Genomic DNA, 16,013 nt, shown 5'->3' on the forward strand with positions numbered 1-16,013 from the left:
CATGTTATCTGGAGGAAAGCTGGAAAGGAGCTAACATTTCATATTGGCCCTAATGGAAGGTTGGGTTTGACCAGCAGTAATGGGAAAAAAATACGAGATTTCTAGGTGAAGGGAACAGCATGAAGAAACACAGGAAGAGCAAATACAGAGTCTACACGGGTATATTATTTCCAGTAATCCTGGAACCATAGATAGGAGTTTTGTTGGGATGGACCTTGACTGCCAGAGGGAGGAGTTGAGATTTAGTTTCTTGAGTTAATGGAAAGCCACTGGGGAGATTTAAAGAGAAGAAAGACATGATTGGAAATACGTAAGAAATATTAGTCTGACATCAGTGGAAAGACAGAGTCAAGTTAAGAAGTAAAGCATGGTAGAGCTAACATGACAACAGAGGAGTGAGAAGAAGGGAATCGGTGTGACGGATCCTGTTCAAGTAGCTCTTACAGGCCTGGTGACTGACCCCGCGTGGGTGAGCAGAGGGTCAAGTCTGCCTCAAAGCAACAGTAGCAAACTCAGGGGCAGGTGGCATTCGAGTGTGGATATGGTGCTTTTGCTTTTGGAGTATTGAGTTAGAGGTATGAGTTAGGCATCAGGACAAAGATTAGAAATATGGGTGAGTCTCTCCAAACGGACAGCAGATCCTGAGACAGAGACGCAGGAACCAAATCTATAATATTGACGTTTGTCATCCATGGGGATCAGGGACAATGTCAAGGGAGAGTGAAGGGAGAAAATAATAATAATGAAATAAACATTACTGAGAACTTCCTGTGTGCCTGGCAAGATTCTAAATATTTTTTATTATCTTATTTAATCTTTACAACAGCCCTGTTAAGAAACCATTATCCTCATTTTATAGGTGTGCCATCCAAGGCACAGAAAGGTTAAGTAAGTTGCTCTAGGTCACACAGCTATTGAGTGGAGAAAGCAGGCTTCTCGCCCGGGCAGCTGGCTGCAGTCTGGACTCTCTGCTCCTAAAGCGGGTTGCTCGAAGAGCCAAACCCTGGAGATAGGGACCAAGGGGAGCCCTACCATTGTGAGGGAGGTTGAAGGGCAGCCAGCAAAGGAGCTCCAGAGGGTGAGCATGCAGAAGAGGAAGAGCAGCAGTGGAAAGGGAAGATAGTTTTTCTGAAAATCAGGGTATTTACTTCTAGAGTTTCCATCCAGAGAGTATTTCCGGCTCATGAAAACTGGGTGTTGCGTGGTGGGTCCTTGGCGGGGAGGCAATGGGATTGCCGCTGGGATTGCCGCTGGATCTGTTTTTGATGGTCAAGCCCGGAGGAGTTTCTGAGGTGTAATAAATGATGCGAACACACAGCTCTGGTGTAAAGCTTAAGGTTATTTCTTTCATGTTCCTTGCAAATCTGATACTTCTAAGACATTGTCAGGGTAGAGATCATCCCAGGCTGAAATTCTTCTTAGGGAAAACTGTGTTTGGGGGAGAGCCATGGAGTTTCACTAAAGCAAATCTTTTTAACAATTCTAAGAAAAATCGTTGCAGACAGCGTATGGTAGAAGATTTACGTCCTATTTGAAATGTTTGATACACCTATTTATATTCACACTCCTACTTCTTATACTCAGGACCTCTTGACCTTTCTTCCCAACAGACACACACAAATCCATGCAAAAAAAAAGGTAATATTTTCTAAAATAATTTTGATTATTTTAATTAGTGAAAAGTGATGCAAGTGGTCAACACCGAGAAAGACTGACAGGTTCAAGCAGTGAAAGCAACCCAAGAGCAGTTTGTCTCATGGCCAGTGCCTTCCGAATAGACATTTATAAATTCTCAGCATCTGGGGACCCAGCTCTTAGGCTGAGACAAACATGAATAATGGGAAGGACCTTCTTGCCTCACGGCCTTTTAATAATGCAGAAATACCAAAACCCGAGCTGTAGTTAAACGGTCTGTGCAACATGCCAACGAGACATTAGTTCAGTCCGCCAACACTGCCTCACACCCACACTTGAATTGGAACCTTGGGGCTGATTAACTCAGAAAGGCCCTTCATTACCTAAATTCTGCCGTCTTGGCACACTGCCTGCCGCTGTTCCCCGCCAGTCTCTCCCCACGCCCTGCTTCCTAACCGCTGTTACCCATAAATACCATCTTTTGCCTCGCTCCTTCCAAATACCTCCCCCTTCCCCAGGCCCACCCCGCCCTCACTCACGCTCTTCCCAAGTCAGTAGTTCTCTATCCCACGCACAGAGGAATCCACTGGAGATCTTTAAAAACGACTCGCTCCAGGGTCCCACCCCAAAGGTTCGGATCTAATTGGTTTGGTTATTGAGGGTCTTGTTAGCACTCCCTGGGTTATTCTGCTGTGCAGCCAAGGTTAAGAACTGTTACCCTAACACTTTTACAGGTCTTTGGGGAACTGTAATCCTATTAAGGACAAATTTCCTACATTCTCAAGTCATTCTCTCTCCCATTCCTTCACCCGCTCGCGTTCACTGCAACTGGATCTTCCAGGTAACGTGGCACTGCTCACAATCCGTGCAGTGAATCCACGCCCTCCAGCTGGTCATGAGGCCAAGGGGAAAGTTCCAGCACTTCTCACACCCCGCGAGCACTTCCATGGCATTGCTCTACTTCAAGGGCTAGCTCGCTCTTCTGCTATTCTTTATTCCGTTACTCTGTTATTTGTTACCCATTTCAGTTCCTTAGCACAGAGTCCCTCCAGTACACATCCCACCCTAGCAGTACCTGCCTCATGGTCCTTCTCCCCGCTCATTTTATTCCCATCATCCTCTCAAACTCAAGGTCAACACTTAATCACAGTTCCTTTGCCCAAGTTTATTCTAGTAGCCTTCACATCATCCCACTTCCACTTCCAGGCTGTTGATTCGCTTTAAAAACCCATAAATTTCTGATTTCATCTATTATACTCTGCAGATGTCTGCCGTCAGCTGGGCCTCCCAGGCTTCTCCACAGTCCTTTACCTCTTCTTGACTCATCAGATTTCACATGGCACTGCTTGCCAGTCCCTCCCACTCTCCCTCGGTCCCTGCCTGCATCACAGCCCCGTCATGCTTTGCAGTGACCTAACACCTACTGCACCACTCCAGGGAGGCTCCCTCAGCTGCTGCCCTTTACCCTGCAAACTTTTCATTTCAGCCTCTTCTCGCCTAGTCCGGCTCTGATGAAAAGGAGCTCTACCTTCCTGTTTATGTTTTAATCCAGCTCCTCCACCACCTCCATCTCCAGCATAGCAAGTGATGCCCGAATGCAGGTCTCACCAGAAATGATATTTTCTTACAGTGACTGCTGTGTACTGGCGACTCCTCTGAATTGCAGAAACCCTCACGGAACTTTGAACCAGGGCAGCAAGGGAGCCCAGTGGAGCACTCATTCTCAGGGGTCAGAACTCCACAGTCTGGAGAGCTCTTAGAAAAAGGCTATGGCCCGATGTCTGGAGCTGAACACGTCAAGACTATTAATTCCCTCTTTTTATCACATGTGCTTATATTGTCCGTGTGGATGGGGGGGGGGGGGGGGAGAAGGAGACCACCGCATCAGTCAGTCTCAAGCAACCCTGATGCATTCTTTCATCTCCCTACCCACCTCTTTGAGTTCAGCAGCTTCTGTAACAATTTCCTTGAGTTTTGCTAAGCCTGGGGACAAAAATGGTCACCTGAAAGTTAAAAGCTGCATTTAGCAATATGGAAGCACTGATGTAGGATTTGGACGCTAGCGGTGACTACTGGAGCAAGAGTCAGGGCAGCTGGGAGACAGCAGAATGCTTTTATACACCTTCCAAGTGGGGTTTTTCCTGAGCACGTGCTGGGAGGACCAGTGGGAGCAAAGGCAGAGATGCTAAGAATTGTGGGAAGAGTTGAGAACCAATTCTGTTCTCAGATACAGAGCTCACGGCTACTGGAGAGACTGAGCTGGGTGTGTCACGGTGTTTCTCTTTTCCTCCTCTTCAGGTGATTAAAGTAATAATATTGGTGTTTTCTTTTCATTGTTTGCAAAGACTTAAATCCTAATATAAATAGCCCAGAAATTAATAGAGAACAAGGTTATATTTGGGATACGTTTTAAAACACCCAGGGAGAAGCACACATCTACGTTGACATAAGTAATTTCTGCCCTCCATCATAAGGGTATCATTTATGAGATGCTTCTTTTGTAATAAAGGGGTTTACACTAAGTTCTGAGATTCAGAACCTAAAAGAGGAGTTATTTGCATACAATATGGGCCGTGTGTGATGTTTATAGAATTTCTGACAGCTGTGTATGTCACACAAACCAAATGATGTGCATTCACATACGTTGGCTGTCTTTATGTGGTCATTTGGCACGGAGAAGAGTTCTCCTTGGATTTCTTTAGTTTTCACATGCCCTGCTCCAGTCTGTGGCAGAGCGCAGTACCCCTGTGAAGGATCCTGTTATGTGAAAAGACAGGAGAAAAATGTGGAAAGTAGGAAGTCCAGTTGAGGACTGTGTGAGACTCGGTTTCTTGGGCTGCAGTGGGAGGGAGCCTGGAAAAGGTTTATTTTCACCCTGCCACCTGATGCATTCCTCACTAGTGTCCTTCTGATGCCGCTCCACAGCAAGCTGAGACCCTCCCACACCAGAACACCTCAGGCTCACCTTTTCTGGGCCCACAAAGGCTGGCCCTCCATTGGGTTGGCCCCATTAACTGTATCTTTTCTTTCATTTTCCTCTAACAACCTCAAAAGTAGCCTGACCTGTGTTTCACACTTTCAGGATCCTGGTCTCTGGAATTAACTTAATATATTCACACATGTGACACATGTAGTAGATAACAATAACAAGAAAAATGTGTTAAAGGTTATAAATGTGTTTTCCCTGCTAGGTGTATGGAGGGGAGTGTGGGGCAGAAGGAAAGCTTGAGTCAGGCTGGCTGACTCAGTTGGTTCTGCCGCCTGTCAGCTCTGGGGCCCTGGTCATTGAACTGGACCTCTTTGGACCCTCATCTGAGCTACATCAAGGGCCCTTAGAAGATTCAAGGGGATTAAAGTTGTTAAGTTTCCTGGCACAAAATGCGAACTCGATAGTGTTAGTTACCCCTAGGTGGGCATTTAATTTTAAGGGCATTTGAAGATAATTGCTCAGCAAAACTATCAGCTCCAATCGTGGCCTAATTGCGAGTGAGCTCAGGTTTGGGGGCAGGCTAGTTGCTCAGCTGTTTGGGGACAGGGATCTTTTTGATGCTTCTAAATTTGTCCCATCTTTATCATCGTCTCATGAGACTTTGGCTCTGGCCCTATCATATATTTTGCAAATGACCTGCCACGTTGAATTTTCTTTTTTGAAGAAAGAGAGAAGAGAAAATAGAAGTTGTGACAGCGAGAATAATGCCCCCCCCCACACACACACACATACAATATCTACACACAATGTTCAGAACCTCTGAATATGTTACCTTATATGGCAAAAGGGACTTTGCAGATACGATTGAGGACAGACTTGAGATGGAGAGATGACCCTGGATTGCCAGGGTGGGTCTGCTCTAATTACTTGGTGCTTAAAAGTCGAGAACCTTCCCGGCTCTGGTCATCAGAGAGGTGTGCCATTCCTGACTTTGAAGATGGAGGAAGGGGACCACGAGCTAAAGAATGTAGGCACCCTCTGGAAGGTGGAAAAGACAGAAAAGCAAATTTCCCCCAGAGCCCCCACAAAGGAGGGCAGCCCTGCCAGCGCCCTGACTTCAGCCCAGTGGGCCCTGTGTCCGACTCTGACCCACGGAACCGTAAGGCAATAAATTTGCATTGTTTGAAGTCACTAAGTTTATGGTAAGTTCTTACTGCAGAAATAGAAAGCTATACAGAAGTTTAGAAAAGAAAACATGTTCAAGGATGAAAAGAAATAGGGTGACTTCAGAAGTTCTAGAACAACCTAAAAAGCCCTATTCCTAATAGTAGATGTGAGAGATCATCCTTTCTTCAGAAGTATGCGCAGAGGTGGACAAGTGACGTGGCCGCTTCTCTGAGGCTACCCTTGGCATTTTGCTTTAGAAGTGTCACAAACAGTTCTGACTGGGCAGGCTGGAAGTGGCAGCTCAGACCACGCGTCGGCTGCGGCAGCAGCTGCAGGAGCAGCAGGCAGAGCCCTCGGAACGAAGAGACTTGACGGCAGGTTTGCACGGTCGCCGGAGTCCAGCCTTGTTATTGTCAGGGATGAGGTGCGGCAGGCAGACCAGCTCAGGGGGGAGCACAGCACCGGTGAGCCCAGGAAGAGAAGGGGCGCAGCAAGGCCGGCCCCAGGGGCTGTGCCCTGAGCAGGTGGCGAGGCCAGCTGGCAGTCAGGCGTCCTCACAGCCGCTCTGCAGCCTGAGGCCACCGGAGGCCAGAGGAGGAGTCAAGAGCCAGGAGCCGAGAGCGCTCAAAGTGGGCTCTCTCTTTGGCCTCTGTTGGAAGAGTACAGGCCCACGGCTGTGACAGCGACGGCGGCGACAGCCACAGTAGCCAAATGACAAGGGCGAGTTTCCACACAGGATTAAAGAATGAACAGGAGCAAGGCAGCGTCCATATAATCTGATGGGAGGTGGGATTTTTTTAACTCCAGCCAGCTTGCCTTTTGAGGTTTCGCCATGGCATGCTGCCGGTTTGCCCTCTGTGCCTCTGGGAGCCTCGGGTGCGCCTGGCAGAAGCCTGACGAAGGGGGGTCACGGGGCTTGACCTGCACGCCTCGGCCCCCGTGCGTGGTCCGGCCCCCGTGCGTGGTCTGGCGCCCGCGCGAAGCCTGCAGCGTGGTCCCTCCGCATCGAGGGAGCGGGACGGCCACGCCGCCTGCGCCCTTCCTCCGGACGCGAGGTTGCTGCTGCCCCTTCTGGGGGCGACCTCAGTGTTTCCTGCACGCCGCCGCCTCCGCCTGCTAGGGTTCCTGGCGCTGGCCCCAGGGCCTTGGCGCAGTAGATACCGCCGGCTCGAGGCTGTGGGTCTGCATCAGGGTTAAAGAGTGTGCGGAGACCCCGCACCAGACAGCAGCGAGGAAGGAGCAGCCCAACCGAACAAAGCCTCGACCAACCCTCCTGCAGCCGCTCTTGCGGGAGGGGTGGTACTGCGGGTGGAGCTGTACGCTCAGTCATTTGTTTCTTCCTTCCTCTGGCTGCTAAGTAAGACAAGGAAAGGAGTGACAGGAGAGTAGGTGGAGGGAAAGGAGAGAGAGAGAGAGGAACCAGCCAAAGGCTAGCAACCCCCCAGGAGGGCCACCACCTCCGGAGAGCCGGGAAGCTAGCCCAGCGCCCCAAGGAGGGGCGGATGTGGAGCGGCGGGGGACAGGAGGCGGGGCCGGCCGCGGCGATCGAGGACGGGGAGAGCAGGGCAAGGTGGCCGAGGACGGGGAGAGCCGAGCGTGCAGGACAGAGCCAGGCCCGGGGGCACCTCACACGGTTCCTGGCGCAGAGGCCCTGCTCTGCACTCGGGCAGAGACTTGTCACATCCTTCGACATGCACTTCAGGGACCTCAGTGTGTGCATCTGTGTCGCCTGAGGCTCGCATGTGCTCTCGCTCATTGTGAGACGGGCCCTCAGGCGAACTTGCCCTGGCTGGGCAGGACCAGGCGGCGGCGGCGGAGGAACAGGAGCGCAGTGCGCAGGCGCGTCCGCCGCCGGGATGCGGGGCCGAGGTCCCGGGAGGACCGCAGCCCAGCGGAGTGGGACGGATCCTCCCGCTAGCCTCGCGCGGTCAGGCCTTCCGGAGGGCAGAGCCTGTGTCTCAGAGCCTGGGAGAGTCTGAGTACAGGCCGGAGGGCTCCTTGTACGCACAGGCCTTTAAAACAGCTTGGATTTATTGTGGCTCTTCAGAAGCCCAGGCTGATGGCTTGGCATGGATAATGCCTTGGTTTAAGAGGTTATTGTGAAAGCTGCTTGTTTCTACTGTGGGATCCCTTGTCCCTGCCTTTGGAGCAATCCCTCACATGGTCCCTGAATCAATATAGCCCTCACTTAGGGCCACCGAGGAGGTTTGGGGCGGCCAACGCACTGGGAAAGCAGCCATCCCACGGGGTTGCTCAGATCCCGCGGGGCACCAGGCTCTGTTGCACAGGGGCCTACTCCTGGTGACTTTACCACTGGGGTGCGTGTGTGTTCCCGTGAAGGTATGGGCTAGACACACCTCTGTCGATAACTGACCCCTGAGAGAGTCTTTTCAAGGTTAAGTTGGAGGGGTGGAGATAGAATTGACAAAGGAAGTCGGAAAGTGACCCTTTCTCACAGAGGCAGAGCAAGCTCATCCAAGCAACAGGGAGACTCACCCCCAGTCAAAACGAGGCCCTGGGGTGGGGGTGCTGCCAGGAGTGGGGACAACCTTTGTAAAGGAAGGTGACATTTATATTGCTGAGAACAAAGAGTCTAAATGATCCTAAGTCCTATTATGGCATTTCATTTCAAGGTCACGGCATTTTTCTTAAGACTTCCTAAGTCTTTTGACCTTAAGCATATTGTGTTCCTGCTCTCTTTCAAGGTGTGCGATATATCCTAATCACTGGGACCCAAGAGCAGCCTGTCTGGAAGCGGTCTTAGAGCTGAGCACGATGTGTTGGGCTTCCGCGTGTGGGTCTCCCCCGCGACTGTGCGTGGTCTGAGGCAGGCACAGGCGCTCACTCGTGTGTGTGCCCAGAACCTGACATGGTTCCTAGCAGGGCATGTGTGTTCCATTGATGTCGAAGGAAGGCTCCCAGGAAGATTAAGGAGAGGAAAGCATTTAACTGAAAGGCTATATCTTAGGGATTCACACATCTGTTATTTTTATGTTCTCTTACGGATCTGTATCATATGTATAATAACCAAAATGATTTCATACAGAAGGAATTCAGAAAATCAAGCTTTTTGAAATCCAAGTTACGGTATTTTTAAGTGAGATCAGCTATAAAGTTTCTGAAATTATGCTACTGAAACCGTAACAGTGTGGACCCGGGGCCTGACCAGGCCGTCGGGGGGCTTGCTGCTCTGTCTTCTGACACAGACTTCTTGGCGTTCGCTGCAGGTGACAAGTCCCCTCCGGCTCCTGTGTGGTTTTAGATGACATTAGTTTCCGAGGAGTTGTTTTATTTATCGATTGTAGTTGTTTAGTTCGCACTTTAATATTTTAAATTGGCGCTTTGGTTGCCTTCTCCTGCACTTTGTTATGTTTCCTTGAAGTTGAACATCCTGACGATGATGATAAAGTTGCTACTTTTCAGGAAAAAGCACTAAATGTCAGTTTTGTAAGATTGTTCCTGTGGAATCCTTTCCTCCCGGGCTGACTTCCAGGAGGACGTGTGAAAGGTCTGTGTGAAAGGACAGCTGTCCAAGCCCGCAGTGTCCAACGTGGAGCTCACACACCCAGGCCGATGAAACTTTGGGGCAAAAAAAGACAGTATTAGTACTTCTGTGTTTATCCGCCTTAGCTTTTAACCTTATGCATATTTTATAATGTAATATATTAACAAACTGATGTATTAATAGAGATATATAATTTATGAAGAGACATAAACAAAATGCATGCTCAGCTGTGGGACTGACAGGCATATGCAATCAGACGTGTTGAGGGACCTCTGCTCTAAGCGTTGATGCATCCTGATGAGCACTTTATCTTTCACCAGGTTCATGTCCAATCAAAGCGGGGAAAAGTCAGGTTCCTCTCAGCTCTTTGTCATTCCTGGTCAGTGGAGGGATAGAGAGCATAGAAGTATGGAGAGAGTATGTTCTCTGGCCCCATTGTCTTTAAAATGCCACTTTACTTGGTCCTTTCTCTCAAAAAAGGGCTCAAGCCAGCCCAATTTCTTTCCTCACTAGGGAGAACGCTTTACCATGACGTCTGAGGTCAATGCCGAAGAAGCCAAGGACTGAGCCTATTTCTCGGGCCGACTCCTGCCCAGACTTTGCGCTCAAAATGTGGTGTAAGATTTCTTGACTTCAAGGTCATGATCAATAGGCAGCATAGGCTTTTTTTCAGTGGGCCTCCCTGCCAAGAAAACTGATGATGCTCTCCATATCCTCTGGCAATCTATGTTGATTGTAAGAATGGGGTGTGGAGTATACATTGTTGGGTGCAATTACCTCCCGAATACAATGCATCTTCTTTTAGACATCCCAGGGAGATAATTTGGACATAATGAAGATCTATAGTAATCAGATAATTACTATCGATTGCTCTTTAGACGTCTTGATGAGGTAATTAGAGTGTACTGGAAAGAAGCTAGAACTGATTGATTGGCATGACTGTAATCTCAAAGATTTCTAATTATGTTTCTTTTCTTCTAATGGCTTATAAACAAACATCATTTTAGCTTTAGAATTTGTCAGGTGCCAGGTTCACTGGGAACATCAGTTTTCTGTATTATGCTAACTAGACACCGAGCATGATCAACATAAGCTCATTATGCCTTCCTGCTGAAGCAGAAGAAACTGCAATTAACCCTCACTTTTCTTATCCGTCTTCGTTTCCACATGGCCAGGTTCTTGTTGAGGAAAGGAGTGTGAAGTGTTGTGGGAGGGTGTTCCATGAGGACCATGTGCAACTCTGGGTTGGGTGGATCTGTATGGCCTCCTGGGGACCCTCAGAGCCTGCCCAGCCACAGGCACAGCAGAGCCATGCCACAATGACACAACATATGTGTCCAGGTGGCCGGCTGACTGGTTGAGGGCTGGCTGACTGCTCAGGCTCCTGTCACAATAGCTACTCATCAGCCAGCAATGCTCAATACTCTCAGCATCAATATTCTCCAGCAGCTGGACCGTGCTGTGTCTCGTCACCATGCTATTGCCTCATCTCTTCCATTAGACACTAATTAGAGGGGTCCCTGTCTGAGACCACATTCCACATTATCCTAGTATTTCCTACACCTTGTGGGACCTTTCCACAGCTTGCGTGGTTCAGAGTAGTGGCCCGACTCAGAGATGACGGATGCTAAGAACCGCTACAGCAGCAGCTTGAAGTGAGCTGTTTACATCTGATCAATGATGTTGGTAAGCTCTGCGCTTCCCAGACTACAGTCTGGTTCCCATACTCACCATTCTTCGCTGTGACCCATCTGTGCTTGGCACCTTGGCAGGTACCAGTCCCTGGGTGTGGAATGGCCTGAGTCATCGCCTGTGTAGTTGAATCCCATACTTTCAATTGAAATCTCACCAAAGAAGAAAATTGCATTTTGCTTTTTTATTTTTATAAACTCCATTATTTTCCTGAACCCATATTTTAAAAAGAAAAAGGTCACAGAAACTGCCTATGTATTTGTATCACTAACACTTTTAAAGCATGAGAGGAGCAAAGTGTGCACGGGGATGATTCAGACAGCAGAGGATACCCGGGATATGTTCTTCAATGATAATCTGTGGTTAGATGCTGTTTGGATAATTACAGCTGTAGTTGGAAATGCTTCATTGACTCCCATTAACTAGCTTGAGAAATGGACCTATATATGGAATTTGTCTTCATTCTACACCTTTACAGTATAAGTAAAGTTACAAAGAAAATTTTTAGATCAGCCACAGTTCTTGAGAAATGGGGGGTTCTTTTCAAAATTTAGCCTGAGTTACTGTTTAGTTCAGGGTTTGGTGCTGAAAAACCTTCCTAATCTGTATCAGTACATTTTCCTCTAGGAGGACATTTAATGAGCATATTTTAAGTTTTTTCATAATTGGAAATCAAGCAATAGATAATTTTAAGCAAAAATTTTATCTTATTTCTGTAGGTAAAGAAACTACAAGACTGAAAAAATGCCCAAAACACATTCCAAATTTTTGTTTGTTAGTTGGTTTTACCAAGTCGAAGACATTGGTTTGTTTTCTAGTTATTTGCCCCTTTCCCTAAAAGTTCATTGAAAATCTACTTACTTATCTGTTTAGCTATATTTCTATCTACTTTTTTCTTTCACTTAGGGTTCTTCCCGTCTGGGGTTCTGACTGTTATTTTCCTGCGTTTGGTTGCATGTTCCACTTGTCCGTGGGGAAGTGCAGACTACTGATTTGGCCCCACAGCAGCGGGTGTGGATTGCCGAAACCCAGTGGGCAGTCAGTAGGACGCAGTCCATGCAAACTGGCAGCAGCTTCGGCTGGAGGGGCTCAGGGCTGCAGATGTGGGAGTCACGTATTGCATGTTAGGTGTGGTGTGGGGGAGGCACAGTGGGGAAACCTGCTCCTCGGATGAGCAAGCCGGTGGAAGAGATGAGATTCAGTCATCGAGGTTCGCCTCGCTAATCTGCTTGTGGTTTGGGCATGTCATCGCAGGAAGTTTTGCAGCTTGAGAGACAGATGGGAGGACAGCTCCTGGAAGAACCCAAGGCTCTTCATTTTAAAGGCAGCACCCACAACCTGCGCCTGTCGATTCACGACATCGCCCATTCCCTCTGGAAGAGCAAACTGCTGGCTAAATATCAGGTAAGGTTGCCAAGTGAGGCAGAGCGCAGAGCCAGCTCCGAGAAAGAGGACTGACATTATTCGGACGTCAGTACTCCCTTCCTTGAAGTTAATCCTACATCAGTACTTGTTTCTCCAAAATAGTTTCGGGTTATTTAGGTTTTTGAAAAATACTCTAGACATATTTGAAGGAATACTTTTGTCTTAAATCTTCTTCACATAATTGTGCTATCATTTGTTTTATTTTTAGCACGTAAGACTTCCAAGTCCATCATTTCATTTTTGGAGTAAACACTTATGTTGAATTGATAAAAAAAAATACTGCCTCAAAATGCTTTCATAGGAAAAACAAGAATGTTATCCCACGTCACACAAATTGGGCTCCAACCTTGCGACGAGAATACCTGTACATGGCAAACTTGAAAGGAAGCCCAGTTTGGAAACTGAATCAGCATGTAAAAATAAAACCTGGTCAGGAGTTGACTAAATGACAGCGTTCCTTGTGGGAAAGCAGACACTGGCACCCAGCGCTGCGCTGAACTGGGTGCAATTTCTTGATACAAGTCAGTGAACATACGAGAAGGAGCAGGGAAGATTGTCCAGCTCCATTCTTCCTCTGATTTGTCTAGTACTTACACATAAGTTGTGAGAGACGAACCTGATAGTCCGCTAACAGCGCCGAGCTTGGCTGGGGGCTGCGCGCCAGACTCTTCTGTATAACTCAGCCCTCGACGGACAGATCGGGCCCTTTGACTTTCTCATTAAGTCTCTTCCTTTGTTTTCTGCTTTTCCCTGTTTTGCAACTGCCTTAAAAGCCCACAAATATTCCCCTTTTATGAACAATTTCCTTTGTACAATCATAATGGAAACTACTATTTTTATAATGACGATAATCTGACTTTAGTTCAGGCTAAGCCTGGCTGAATTCTTGCCATCTGCCGGCACCCAGGCTCTCCTCTGGTCTCTCAGTTAACCCCAGCTGGGCTGGGACTCGGGGACTCTTTCGCAGAGGAGGAAGTGGAGGCACAGAGAGGTTGAGTCCCTTGTCCCCCATCACCCAGCCAGCGAGGGGAGCGTGTTCTCATTCATGCTGAATTCTCCGCGCTTAACCACACGTTCTCCCATTTTTTGTGTATCCACCTTTTCTTTCTTTATTGAGGAAAGATTCTAGGACGGGCTCTGTAAGGAGATCTAGACTTTTAGAAAATCAGCGTCTGTTAGAGGCGTGGTGCTCTGCGGGCCAAGGACTGCTCTGCGCAGGGAACCCAGCCTGCGCTTTCGGACTCCAGCGAGCTGGGCTTCCCCGCCCGCCCCGCGAGGAGCCGGCTCTGTGCGTGCCCAGGGAGGCTTTCTTTGCTTTCCTCCAGAATACCGTGGCAGGGATTCCTCTTAATGAGCAACGACTGGAGTGTCGAGGTTTTATTTTAGGAATTTTTTAAACTTAATAAAAAATCATTTACAACGGCTCTTTTTATAAATGACAAATGGCCAACTGGTTAGGTATATGGATTCTGGAGGCTGACTCTGGGTTCAAATGTTAACTCTGCCGCTTACTAGCTGTGGGACTTTGGCTGAGTTGTTTAACGTCTCTGGGTCTCCGTTTTTCCATCGGAAAAGCGGGTCAGGATATGCTGCGCGGAGGCCGGTGGTGAGGATTAAATGAGGTAACGTGGGTGGTGCTGATGCGAGTACTTGGCAGTTCAGTGTCTGATGGTTACTTTTAGCGTTAGTCCCTCCTTTATGATTGACACTCTTTTATCCTTTAGGAAATTCCTTTCTACCATATCTGGAGTGGGTCTCAACGAAGCCTCCACTGCACATTCACTCTGGAAAGATTCAGCCTGAACACGGCGGAGCTGGTGTGCAAACTCTGCGTGCGGCAGGTGGAAGGAGAGGGGCAGATCTTCCAGCTGAGCTGCACCGTGTCTGAGGTGAGGCGCTCTCGCGGCCCCAGAACCCAAACCGGCGCAGAGAATGGCCGTGGGGAGGGGAGAGCGCGTGTCTAAAGGCAGCGCAACAGGGGCCTGTGGGAAGTCCTCAGAAGCCTCTAGAGGCCCTGTTTGTTAATGCAATAATATTGTTAATGAACACAGGGAACTAGATACATAACAGAATGTGATAGGGAAGCCTTTTTGAAAACAAGTCTTTAATGCTTTATGACATAAATTTAAGGATCCTATTCTAACTTTTTACAACAGATCTGAATGTCAAGTTTAAGGTTTAAGTGGCATGCACATGGAGTGACTTTTCCGCAGCATAGCCTTGATGCACCACGTGCCCTGTGTTGATGCGGTGCCCGCTTGCATCCTCCGTCTGTCTCTCCTCTGTTTCCTCTGCTTTCCTTGGGGAACTCGCCTCCCTCTGCCTAATCAGGGGCTCCCGAGTGGGGTGGAGGAAGAGAGATGGGCCTCCCCACCCCCGCCCACCCTGCTTCTTTCTTCCCTCCTTTTTTCTCCGTGTTGGAAGGAGAAATCTCTTGGTCTCCCTTCTCTCTCATACCTCATTCTCCAAATATAAGAAGAGATGTCAGAGGCAGGATGTCAGAGGCAGGTGGGCAAAATGGGTGAAGGGAGTCACAAGGTAGAAACTTCCTGTTATAAAATAAAAACTCCCGGGGATGTGATGCACAGCGTGGTGACTATAGTTAATAATACTTTACTGCATGTTTGAAAGTTGCTGACAGAATAAATCTTAAAAATCCTCATCGCAAGAAAAAAAATTCTGTGACTATCTATGGGGACAGATGTTAACTCGACTTGCTCTGGTGATCATTTAACAATATATACAAATATTGAATCATTATGTTGTGCACGGAAACCAATGTCATGTTGTATGTCAATTATACCTCAATAAAAAATAATAAAAAAAATTTTTTTAAAGAAAGAAAAGATGCCATTTTCCCCAGGCTGGGAGAAATGGTCCAGAAATAGGAACTGCGCATTTTGCCTGGTGGCCCTCACTTCACCTTTCTTCGCTGTGATCTCCACTCGCTTCACTTGGGCCTTTCACACGTCCACGTTGCAGAACTAACAATGAGCACTGCTATTTAAAACTCCTCTGTACGGAGAGTAGGTGTCCCTGACCTTATCTGTTACCTGGCCCTGAGGCTGTATTTGCACAGTGAAACCCTTCGTGCTGGAGGAACAAAGGGAAAAGAAGAAGCCTTCAGAATGGTCGGGGCAGCAGCCCCTGGGCCGCTCAGAGCTGTGCTGCTCGCTGAGCCACAAAGCACAGGATTATCGTATTTTAAAACTCCGGCGGGACAGTGCGTGATTTAGAAGATGACTTCTCCCTCGCTGTCTCAGGCACAGTGACGAATGAAATGTCACTATGTTCAGCCTGTCTCGCTCCACATGTTGGATTTAAAGACTGTCTTCCTTAGCAAACTGAGGGGGAGAAGCACGTCAGCCTGCATGAGGCTCCATCCTTCTTTCCCACAGCCTGCCGAGGTGCGGTCATCATTTCCTCCTGTAGTTTCATGAGACTTTTGACTCATAAACAACTTTAGTCACAGACCTCGGTGACATTCATAAGGAATGATCTCGGTGTCAGGGTGCCATGGCAACCGCCGGGCCTTCGATGCGCAGGCCCTATCTCCCAGGCGCCCAGCACCACCCCTGCTGGCTCTGGAGGGTGTTTTCACTTTCCAGGCCCAGCAGGTCTGCAAAGTTCAATAACCACCCAGCTCCAGTGACAACAAAG

At 48.3% G+C, this 16,013-nt stretch overlaps 1 protein-coding gene across 4 annotated transcripts in view; it reads left to right on the plus strand.

Moving 5' to 3' along the window:
• UNC5C (unc-5 netrin receptor C) overlaps positions 1-16,013 on the plus strand; it is a 357,910-nt gene that overhangs the window by 329,799 nt on the left and 12,098 nt on the right. For 2 of the 4 annotated variants that reach the window (XM_070262216.1, XM_070262215.1), the window contains 3 exons: positions 12,183-12,332; positions 14,078-14,242; positions 14,510-14,934. In XM_070262216.1, the coding sequence (XP_070118317.1) occupies positions 12,183-12,332; positions 14,078-14,242; positions 14,510-14,515 (321 nt within the window). In that variant the 3' untranslated portion in view covers positions 14,516-14,934. Of the gene's footprint in view, positions 1-12,182; positions 12,333-14,077; positions 14,243-14,509; positions 14,935-16,013 lie in introns of those variants that run through there. The other 2 variants (XM_001497540.7, XM_005608603.4) reach the window with 1 other exon arrangement.

The sequence above is a fragment of the Equus caballus genome, chromosome 3 (genome assembly GCF_041296265.1).
Source record: "Equus caballus isolate H_3958 breed thoroughbred chromosome 3, TB-T2T, whole genome shotgun sequence".
Classification (NCBI taxonomy): Eukaryota; Metazoa; Chordata; class Mammalia; order Perissodactyla; family Equidae; genus Equus; species Equus caballus.